General features: G+C 38.3%; 1 protein-coding gene across 1 annotated transcript in view; it reads left to right on the top strand.

Annotated features, from left to right (window-relative positions):
• Nucleotides 1-12,302, top strand: part of CNTN1 (contactin 1) — a 244,415-nt gene that overhangs the window by 210,910 nt on the left and 21,203 nt on the right. Inside the window, exons 21-23 of the mRNA XM_037390093.1 lie at nt 2,984-3,087; nt 9,509-9,695; nt 11,192-11,304. Of these exons, the coding sequence (XP_037245990.1) occupies nt 2,984-3,087; nt 9,509-9,695; nt 11,192-11,304 (404 nt within the window). The remainder of the gene's footprint in view (nt 1-2,983; nt 3,088-9,508; nt 9,696-11,191; nt 11,305-12,302) is intronic.

Raw genomic sequence — 12,302 nt, 5'->3', positions numbered from 1 at the left:
TGAAGTTTAAGTGACATTTCCAAACTTAGCGGGAGAGTGAAAGTACTAGAAGAATGTTTACCTTAAATCAGAAGAAATATATACAACTCCTAATTGCAACATAATCACTCAAGCCTGTTACAAGAAAATGTGGTTTATTAATTTCTGCCAGAAACCCAAGGAATTGCTCATATTTTTCTTTCCGTAGAGCAGAATCTCCTTCACAAAGTCAACAGATCCAGAACAAAGAGCCAAGAGGAGGGATATGATAACAGGGCCACATTCTCACACTTCCGACTCTGTTCTTTACTCTGTGTACTTTATGGGAGATTTATGTCCGTGATTGCCATTGGCTCTAATGGGAACTTTGCACACAAATTGCCCACACACAGAGAAAAGATAAAATAGTCCTTTTGTTTCTTACAATAAATCAGGATTCAAGCTAGCAACACTTCGCTGTCTGAAGAGGTTCATACTAATCCTTATTCTCAGAAAAGCGTACCTTAGCATTTCATCTTCAATAGCTGCTGCAGCAGCAGAATGATTGGTTTCGCATTTGTATGAATGAGTTAGTAAATAGCTATGGTGTAGTAAAAGCCATGTCTGCCAAATAACGTTTCAATATCCATCCTTTTTCAGGGAGGTTATGAACAGCTGACTGATAAGCTCCCACGTGTTCATTTTAGGATTGTACCAACCGTGTCAGGGATAGCAGTGTGTTTGTACAGCTCTCTAAGTTCAGAAACATGGCATAGCCTAGTAGCTCCAAAAGACAGAGAAAAAGCAAACATGCAGTAGTGCACAGATAAAGAAGTCACTTCAGTGGCTGCTGATGTTCTAACATAGACTTTAGTAAAGTCCAGACGCTTTGTAGAAGTACTTGTGGTGAAGTAATGCCAGATGAAGGAAACAAAAGGAATAGAAGCCCAGTGAACTTACTTCTTTTCTTTGATTTCAAGCACACGAGTCACCAAAACAGTCAAACTCACAGTGCTCCAAACCTTACCAGTAGTGCTCACAGCTCCTCTGTGGAGCTATGACCCTGGCTACTGACCATATCAAATCCAGGAACTGCAGGGTGGGTTAGAAGGAATTTTTCTAATAGGTGTAAGGGGAGTTATTACGCAGAGCATTCTGCAGTTTTGTGCTGGCCTCAGAACTCATACATAGTCAGCTTCAAACCTTGTAGCATGCTTACTGGGTCTCAGCCTTAACTTTGTATAGTTACACCCAGAAGATAATTGTGTGATGACCACTGTATTTTCAGTGAAGCCAACATATTGTGAGGCCTGTGTGGTTGCTTCATTTATTGGTAGAATTATTGAATTAGAGAGCTGGAGAAAAGGAGCTGAGATCATCTTGCTGGCTCAGGAGAGACTGCAAAATATTTATAGAACATAAATGCCAAATAGGCATATAAATTATTTGGAGTTCATAAACAACCATAAGCAGATGAAATATTGTTTAGAATATTGTATCAGCAAAATCCCTGGTAGTTGGAACATTTCAATATGAAACATTTTGGCAAATTCTGTAATTGATACAATGGAGAAGAGTCTGACAGTGATTTGGGAATAGATTAGATGGTCACATCTATTCCACCCATACTTCTGTACCTCTGAATCAGCAGGTGCTGTTACTACCATCAGACAACACAACTTCTCAAAGGTATTAGTGAGATTTTAAAGCAATATGATCAGACAATATTCCGTACGCATATGTATAAATATGCATACATACATAAATTTAATGACAGCTTTTCCACTAAGTTGCATATTTTGTAATATATGTATGTGTGTGTGTCTAACTGTGGGCATCTTTATTCACTTTGGTGACTGAGGAGTTTCTGTGTTCCCACGTGTGTTAAGCCAAGTTGCATATCTGACAACTACCTGCTGTTGCTAGTTGAGAGTAATGACTGCTAGTAATGAGTGCACAGGCCTTTTGCTTATCTAAATGCCTGTCATTGTGAAAACAATATTGCAATAATATATAATTTTTAAATTACACATTTGCATTATTAACAGCCATTGAAAGACAATTACAAAAGGTAACTTTGCATATAAGATTATTTTGTTGCCTAGGATACTTTTCATGAGAGATGTAACTGATTTTTTTCTTAACAGTGGCTGTTTTGATGCATAGTTGACTGGATGCCCAGTTGGAAGGTTTAACTATGTGAAAGCTTTTCCTCAGCTCAGGCTGCCATGCCTGTCTGTTGCAACTTGTTTCAAAAGATTCAGGACAGAGAACTGTTCTTAGCTTGGAAAACTTTTATCTTTTATAAACCTTGTTAGGTTTATGCCTTTTTAAATCGCTCACTTAAAATGCAAGCAGCAGTGAAATTAACAGCTTCTTATAATGAAATGAGAACTTAATATTTTAACTCCTGAATAAAAGTGGATCACATTATAATCGTCTGTATTCTGTGTGGGCTACTCTCCAGAACTAAGAACACACAAAAAATCAGTTGGGTGATGTGTGGGTGACAGGAGGGTGCTCTTGGGTTATTTCACACCTATGTTAAAGTTTGTATGTGCCGCTGGCCAGCTCTATATCTAATATCTGGTGTCATAAAAACTTGGTATCATCATGACTAAGTGACATACACATTAATTTTTGTGTGTAGCTAGCTTAAAAAATCTGATGTATATAATCTGTGAGCTGCTGTCCAATTTACTGAAAGATCACTGTATGCTTCGTTCTATTTATCAAAGCCTGGTTTTAATTTACACAACTTTCAGCATGGAGTCTGTTAAAGCATAAAAATACATAGTCTGAGCCAAGTAATAGGATCATTGCTTTGTTTTTATAGTCATTTCCCATACAGATAATCACTGAATTTAAAGTTTACTCAAGTAAAACCAGATTAAAATCTAACACACTTGGGTCCCTGACACAAAGAAAATAATACAGAATACTGAAGGTGAGAAGAGCCCTTGTAAGTGAGTATAACAATATCACTGTACGAGATTGTGTATTTAACATGTGTTTCATCTTTCAGCTCCAACTGAAATACCTACAGATGTGAGTGTAAAAGTTTTATCATCTTCTGAAATGTCTGTTTCTTGGCATCATGTTTCTGATAAATCTGTGGAAGGATATCAGGTGAGTTTAGAGGTGACACAGTATATCTTTTCATTCATTTAATTTCAGTAGTTAAATGCAAGAACAATTTCTACTCTAGCCTTCTGTCTCTTAGGGTTCACTTCTCTTCAGTTGTCATTTGCTATACAGTTCTCACATCCTGAGAAACATTTTTGGCGCTGTATGCTTTTATTATTAAAACATGAACAAATGTATGTGCTCACTATTCAACTGAAAAAAGGCAGCATTATTTCATAAAAGAATCTACTCTATGTTACATAATTGAATGCTTATCTGTACCTTCTCAAACCATACTGAAATTAAGTTTTGGGTGCAATTGTCGACAAGGGCATGAAATAGTAACTAACTTGTGGCCCATTTAAGTTATTAATATAATTCACCTACAAATCCTGTAGTAACTGGGACTATATGACAGATGCCCACAATCAAGTATAACAGAGATAGTGCTATTGTGCAAGACAACAGTGGTTTGTTCCTGGTTACTATTCTCCATGTGAAAAAGAGCTTCAAGGTATGTTCATCTGCTCCAAGGCTAAGTGGTACTACCGGTAAAAATTGTTCTTGTCCTTGTACAGAGATGACAACAGCCACAGGGTGGATGCAACCAGAAATGGCCACCTAGTACTCCAGCAGGGAAGTCTTAACATCATCCACACATAGTGGATGCTGACAAACACTGCAGTGCACAACTGGCTTACTTTGGCTGCACTCCAGAACAGGGATTTGGGCCTTAGTTTGTTAGTGATCTGCTTGGTGATTTAAGTTGTTGGCTGCTTGCTGGTAGCTGCTGTGTTCCAAAATGAGCACATACAAATATGGAGTAACCTCATGGAATGTATTTTATAACTGAAATCTATGAATAAATGATCTTTTCATTAGTAGTACTTGTTTCTATATTTCCTGATCTCTGTTTCTGTCTCCATGAGATGTATGTAATACTTTTGGTGTACTGTAACAAGATCATAGTGAAGGTCTCAATAGGAAGTAGTATAGTGTCCCATATAAGCTTGATTCTACACAGTACATGCATAAAGTTTTAAAATTACAAGCAGACACTGGGTTTGAAATTAAGACACTGACGTCAACGGTAACTCCTAATTTACTAAAACAGCCCATTGGTTTGGTGTTTCTTTAGGGACTGGGCAACTAGGATAGGATAGACAAATCCATGATCATAACTGAGAGCTAAGTGGAGTGCCCACATCTGTGAGCTCGAGCCAGCCAGCCATGTAGCAGTGTTGCAGTCCTGAGCTGGGCAGTCTGCAAGGAGACTGGGCACAAAGCCTGTGCACCTTGATAAGCAGAACAGACGCTCAGCAGGCACATACCGAGGGACTTGTGGGGTGTGGAGAGAGTGGCAGCAAAGAGTGCTGGGAGAGGCTGGGACGGCAGTAGCGATAGAACGTGATGATGGATGTTGAGAGTTGTAACAGGGAACAGTGTAAGAAGGCTGGAGGGGTAAGGATAAATGGGGAAACAACATGGTGGAAGAACATTCCCACAGGCAACCCACTTCTGGCCACTTTTAAAATTTTATTTTGTTTTACATGAAGCCATCTGAGTTGCTGTCAGGGAACATCAGGGAAAGAAGGGAGGGGAGAGGATTCAGCAGGAAAGAACAGGATGCACAGAACAGTCAATCAAAAGGGGAAAAGTTGGAAAGAATCATGGAGGATCCTTGGGGTTGAAAAGAGGTAACTGCTGTTTTGAGGAAAGGTGAGGATACCCTGGGAATGTGGAGACCTCTGCTACACAGACTATGGATGTGCAGGGTGTAGCCTTATTTTGATAGCTGGAGTGTAGCTTCATCCATTCATTCCTAGAGAAGTACTACACTTCCCAAATCCAGTGTGAACTGGGTGGCTTGCTTATGTACAGTGAGCAGTGGCATTAAAATATGAATTTCTTCTCTTTTTTTTCTCCTTTTCTAAAACAATCTTCTAGTTATCAGGACTGTGGAAAAAATTCCTATCTGTCTACGCCAGGGGTCCTCAAACTTTTTAACCAGGGGGCCGGCGTGCGGATGCAGTGGCAGGCAGTCACCTGCGGCTGCTTGGTTTCCCCCCCAGCCCCCAGTGGGGGCAGGGGGTTCTGTAAATACCGGAGGCTGGATTGAGGACCCTGGGGGGCCATATCTGGCCCACGGGCGGTAGTTTGAGGACCCCTGGTCTGTGCAATAAACAGACTTGATAGGCATGAGTTACTGCCCCACAGAGCTTAGTAAGGTATTAATTCTGAGATCTTTCTCTGTAAAGCAATCACCAGCCTCATTCTAGTAAAAAGAAAAGCAGCAAAGAACAAGCCTGTGCTTTTACGTTGATAGCAAAAAGAAAGTCTTGTGCTCCTGAAGATCAGGTCTCCCATCAGTCCTGAAGGATAGGACAGGGCTTTTCTGGAAGGTCAAGGCTGCAGATAGCTTTTGTGAAATTACAATACAAGTTGTGAGGGAAGGAGCACTCAAACTACATTGTAAAATTGCAGTGAATATGTCTGAAGGCCTATGTTTCTATTCGCATCAAGAAATATTCCAATATTTATTATTAATTACTGTTCAGTTGTAATACCAGGTTAGCAGAATCCCTCATTCACCAGAACGCCTTCTCGGTTTCATTTTGGTCTTTATTATTACCTGAAAATTGCATGATTGACCTTTTAAGTGCTAGAGTTTAAGAGGTGGGAGTACCCTGAGCAAAGTATCCGAAGGTATTTCACCTGTGACACAACGCTTTTCACACCAGGAGGAGTCAGATTTTCTTGACACTAATGCATACTGTCAAGATGACTGCCCTCATGGTGATGAGTGTGAGCTGATACATTTTGCCATTATAGAGGAGTGTCCTCTGTTCACACTTAAAAAAGAGATAAAATATGAAAACTATCTCCATCCATGCAGAGAATTTAAGATTTATGAGCTCTTACAATAACCTGCCAAAAGCCATAGCTCTTCTGTGCATGTAGTACCAAAGACACTATCCGTATTTCCCACTGCTTCTATGCGATAGATATGTGTTTATTTTATTAAACACATTTATCACTACTCAACACCATTGTCCCTTGTTTACTGAAATATGCTATTAGCATTCTTTCTTAATATGAGTACAGTATTTCTTTTATGTCTCTCCTATGTAAAACTTTCATCAATATGAGAGCTATTGTTTCATCATACGTACAGAAACAATTTCTGATGTATTTCAGTATATTAAAATTTGAATGAAAGAGAGGACCATGTAAGAGAATGTTTTTCCCTGATTTTAGCATGGAGGGCTGCACTAATTCATGATGGCTGAGGCATTCCTTCCCACAGGTCAGTGTTGGCTTATCACCTACTTTAGAGCTGGGGTGAAATACCCTCCTGTGTCCCCTGGGGATTCATTACCTATGGATTACTCTACCAAGGTAAATGCAGAGCATCAGGAAAAAGCTGGCTGTCCACAATTATTGTCCAAGCAATTTAAGAAAAATAGAGGGACTACTGAGCAAAGTGGGGAAATGCGACCTCTTGAAACAATGGGGCATTTAATTCTAGATGTCACTTCCACAGAGGCAATAAAGTGAAATAAATTTCCAAGTTATTTCAAGAAACTTCGAAATTGTTTGCATAATAAGTAAGAGAAGTGTAGGAATAGTGTAAAGAATACAGTACTTTTCTTAGCTTTCAAGGGAGTCATCTTACTTCAATTTTTTTTTCTCTTCAAACATAGTTACAATGATCCAAATATGTAGATATGTCTGTATATTAAATGAAAAGATAAAAAAGAACATTCTGAGTTTGTCACACACAGCTCACACACTATAGTAGTTGTCCACAACATTGCAGCCAAGAACAATAATATTTGGATTTAAATTAAATTTAATTTTTAAATTATGTAACTTCTGCTTGAAATGTAATGTGCTCTCAGTGAAGTAATTTACATTTTCATTCATTGTTCTTGCTTGTCTTGTCTGCTGCTCTATATTACTCATTACATTACACCCTTAGCATCACTGTAGTGCAAATGAGCAGTAGGATTCTAGAAAGTTTTGCAAGTCAGAGGTATTCAAAGGCTTCTAGCATATGCCTCATGATTAACAAAAGCTTCACATAAAGAGTATTTGCCATCTTTAGGTAAAGCAGGTACTTAATTAGCATAATATAACATAATAAAAATGAATAAATTAGTCTTCAATAGCCAGTTAATATCAACAACAAAGCTACCATTGGTCCTGTCATAGCTAATAAACTTTTGGCCACCTAGAACTTCACAGACGTCCCTTCGCTGCAGGCTGGAAACTTGTTTGAACATAGGGACAGAGGTAGACATGACGTCCTCTAGCTCCAGATGTACACACCCTCTCACACTTGAGTCAGTCACTTAACAGCTTATGGTATGCAGCTGGTTGCATTCAACAACAGTTTATCTGCAAGAGTTTGTTAATTATAATCATATTTTAAAAAAATCTGACTTGAAGATCTTAATCAGACCTTCAGCTGAAATGATTGTGATGGTTTCATATCCATACCAGTCTGAAACCATTCAACGGGATGTTGCCACCTTGCTGGAGAAGCCTGCAGGATGGATTGGGTCCACATTCTTAACTCATTTTGGGGCAGAAGCTGTTGACTCAGCAAAATAGCCACCTTGATAAGTCGGAATTTCACGAGTGTGTCTACGTTACAGTAAACTGATGTTTAGGGGGTGCTAATGGATTAAACTTCCAAAACACTGTGCAGGACATACATTTATATAACTAAAAAATTACCTGTTTGTGCCTGCTGAAGGCAGGTATGTATGCAGTATTTAAAAATCAGAGCCAGCCTGGCCTGTAGATAAAATTCTCTCTACACCAGGAAAGAGTGAGAAAAGCCATTAAGATATTATCACAGTATAAGTAACCTCTAATACTGGTGGGCAAGACTGAGGCAACAAATATTGACAAGAGACTTTAGTATTTAAATGAGAGTAACTTCTGTGTAGTGAGATTGGCTATTACCATGTCCAAAGACATTTGAAGTAGGTGAAGAGAAATCCTCTACCTCACCTCTCATTTAGCCACAGTATGTTCTCTGAGGTAAAAGAAAAATATTTGTATTAAACGTTTTAATGTAAGCATGAACAAGAGAAAATAAAACCTTGCTAAACAAGGGTTGTACCCATAATGTGTCAAGAGGAGAACTGCAATATTAACACCTTGACAAACTATCTGCTTTTCTAACCTAATCCTTAATGAAGTTTCCAAGGAAAACTAATGTCAGCAAAACAGAAGATTAAAGTGGTTGCTATTTAAAAGATGAAATAACAGGATACATGATGTCACCAGTCAAATCTTACAAAGCAAGATTTTTCCTAGAGCCTGAAATTACCAAGAACATTAACCTCTTCCTAAAAAAATTTTAAAGTTCCTCATATAGCATACTCAAAAATCATTATGGAGACAGGCAGCAGCTGAGCAGAAACGCTGAGAGTAAAAACTCAAAACCAAAATATAATGGGCATGGCTTTCCACTCTTTCAGGTTAGTGCAGTAATTTAGTCTTATGCAGACAGTTATAAACCAGACCAAACCCAGAGAGTGACAGTGGTTTACTCTCATTTGCATCTCACAGGCCATGCAGAGTAGGACCCTGTGTGTGTGATGGACCCTATGGAATGACATAACTCCATAGGAATTACTCTCTTTTAAACTGGTGCTTTGTAATGATTAATAAATTAAAGTAGAATCAAACAATTTCTTGGAGAGAAAAAAAATTTAACAGATTTTGTGTGTACAGTTAATTGACTTCGAGTTTTAAGATGTTGCAAGCTTACATTGATGCTTTTCCTGTAGTATAAGAATTTTCAGGTTCTTTCTTATTTACTTTTACAAATGTCATATGAATCTGTCTATGAAATCTGATTGAATTTAGCCAAAGAACTTTAGAAAATGGTTAGGTACACATATCTAGATCTATCATACAGATAACGTGACTGAATACTTCTCATTCCCTAGACAGAAGTACAAAAAGATTAAATTTGTAAGACATTTTAAACAAAATATTGTGAAAACATTAGAGTTTAATCTACACTGTAGTGTAGGAAAACAATATTAAAGTTCAGAGTAAAATGCTCAATCAAAACAGCAAGAAGAAAATAGTCTTGTTCTCTGAAGGCATTTTCCACCTCCCAGACTTCTAATGACTTAGCTGAGAACAAGTTAAACCATTGTGAGAAAAGTTTTAATAATATATAAAATTTGAATTTGTTTCTATTTCTTTATGTCTATATACAACTTGGTTAAAATCACATCCTGCAGAAGGAATTCCATGCTATTGCTGTTTGATTTCTTTTACCTCGCCTATTACCCCAGAGTATGTAGTATAGAAATACCCAGCATACATTATTTTTTATAAACTTCCTTTATGACTAAATATGTTAAATGTAATCCTTCAATTTGCTTGCTTACAGATTCGTTACTGGGCTGCTCATGATAAAGAAGCAGCTGCACAGCGGGTACAAGTGAGCAATCAAGAATACTCAACGAAACTGGAAAACCTGAAGCCTAACACTCGCTACCATGTAGATGTTTCTGCCTTCAATAGTGCAGGCTATGGACCTCCCAGTAGAACCATCGATATTATTACCAGGAAAGCACGTAAGTAAACAGAGCATTAGGTCAAGTAGAATGTCATGTACTTCATTACTGAATGTTGCATCACATCCGTTATGTTTTCAAACGTGACTTCTCATTCATATACCCAATGTTCTCCCTTTACATGGTATTGGTTCTTCATCTGAAAATATCTACTAAGGCTCTCCTTCCTCTCTTTTGTTGCCTTGTACAATGTGGGTATCTTACAAAAGGCGGTAAAGAGGCTAAGTTTATAGCCTCATAGGAGGGTCAGCAACAAGCTCAGATCAGGTTGCTCAGGGCTTTATCCAGTTGGATCTTGAAAAGCTCCAGGGACAGACACTGCACAACCTTTGTGGGAAACCTGTTCCACTACCTGACTTTTTCTGAGCATCTAGTCAAAGCCTTTTTTAATCAAATTTGTGCCTTTTGTCACTTATCCTCCTGCCGTACCACTTTGAAGAGCCTGCATTCTTCTTGATAGCCTCCCTGTAAGAACAGACAGGGGGGTCTTAGTTCCCCTCCAAAGATGTCTTTTCTCCAGGGTGAACAAGCACCAGCAAGTGATCCAGCTCCCCACCAGGTTGGTGGCCCTCTACTGAACTCACTCCAGATTACGCGTCTTTTTAGTACCAGGGGACCCAAAGCTGGACATGATTTTCCAAACAGTGAATAATTCAGACCAGCTATTACTTAGGCAGCTGCACGCTGTCTTTCTGTTTAATCAGTAGTGACAAGGATTATATTCTGACAATTAAAATGTGACCAGTTGCCGTTTTCAGTAACAGTAGAGGGAGCCTGGATCAGGCAGCTTTGAAAAGTGGGTGATCTGAATTACACCCTTAAATTTACATGCCATAATAGGTTTCTGAATATAGCTCCTGATTTAATGATGATACCTAGCACTAACACATGCTGAGCAGTGTTCAATTAAGAAATACGTGTTATGAATTTAAAACACACTTACATGGGCTAAAAATACGTACAACTAATTTGAGGATTTCTGTCATTAAATAGTGCATTGTGCAACTTGTACCTGCAGGGTTCGTTTGTATTGAGTAAGACTCCATTTTATAAGGTTATTGTGTGAAATATAATTAATGGTTTCTGCAGTGGGGTACTCTGCTTTCTACTGAGTTAAATGCTATAGAAATGCCTTTAAATGGTTAATTTAATATTTAATCTCAATGAATAAATCTGACTTAAGCCGCATTTCTGGGAGGTTCTGAACATAGCTGCATGCCAGCAAACATACATGGTCAGCAACATAGTGAAGGGTAATGTTGGCCACTTCCATTCTGGCAGCACAGAAGGGCAAACCCACAAGGCAGCCACTGCACAAGCCATCCAAAATTGCCTGGCTGGAGCTGTAGCAATTCATTCCAGGAAGGAGACTATCCCTTAATCATATAAAATCAGCTTAATTTCCCTTTTTACATTTTTACATGTCTTAATAAAAATGTCATTGAATGCTTATGAAATCTCATTTATGCGCACATTATGCATATGTTGCTTTTCAGCTCCCAGCCAACGTCCCAGAATTATCAGTTCTGTAAGATCTGGTTCAAGGTACATCATCACCTGGGATCACGTGAAGGCAATGTCAAATGAGTCTGCAGTTGAAGGATACAAAGTATGTTCTATAAAAATATATTTTATCTTTGTATATGCTAGATGAGGTGCATTTTATAGACTGTGTTGATTTTTTTGTACCTAATCGGACTTAAACATAGTTGCATGCTAAAGGTGAAGGTATCATGCTTGGAGATCACATACATCCAGTAGGCTTAGGGCAAAGCCAGTGGGTTTAGTCAATATGATGAGAAAACACTGAGGGACTGAAATGCATTTGGGTGGCAAGCCATATCATGGGACAGCTTAGATCAGTGACTGCGGCAACCTGGTTTCCCATATGATTACATTTATTGTCCGCTGGCTAAAAATAATGCTTAAAGAAATTGTACACTTTATAGTTCTTTCTTATACCAGTATGCATTGTTCCAGCTTTCCTTTCCCACCTCCATGGGAGCTACAGTTCCTGGAACATGAGTTCTTTAAAGTCTGGGAAGGTAGAGGAAGGGAAGGGATGTTTAACCTCGTTAGATGCAATTACTGTCTAACTAGAGCAAATGTATATACTAACTATAGGGTGTATAGAAACCTTCAAAAATTAATTCCTGTTTAACTTTTCTGCTTGCTTGGCCTTAAGAAAATTAGTATCATGTTCTACATGTACAAATTTTGCTTGAGGAGTTGAACTGCTTCCTGGGAATTGCTGATGTTGTTTCACAGAGATGATTCCAGAAGGGATGGGGATCTTTTCTAAAGCTCCCACAAGACATATACCATCGCATTTGCAAGAGTTTAACACCATTCACAAAGTTATTCACAATTAATACTTGTTTCATTTATGAAAATGGTAAGAAATTTTATGTCAGAAAACCCAGCTGAGTTCTTGGATTTTTATTTGATGCTCTTTGCCACACGGAATTATTATCCTCCATCTTTTAAATACTTATTACTTCAAATGTAAGGACTGAAATTATTTTTCAAAAGGTGGCATAATTTTATAACGGAGAAAACAATGAGGAAACATCCTGTCTAGATTCACTCTACATAAAAATGGAAAAA

The sequence above is a fragment of the Falco rusticolus genome, chromosome 5, assembly GCF_015220075.1.
Source record: "Falco rusticolus isolate bFalRus1 chromosome 5, bFalRus1.pri, whole genome shotgun sequence".
Classification (NCBI taxonomy): domain Eukaryota; kingdom Metazoa; phylum Chordata; class Aves; order Falconiformes; family Falconidae; genus Falco; species Falco rusticolus.
Note: the sequence above shows the minus strand (reverse complement) of the source record. Positions and strands in the feature narration are given on the sequence as shown.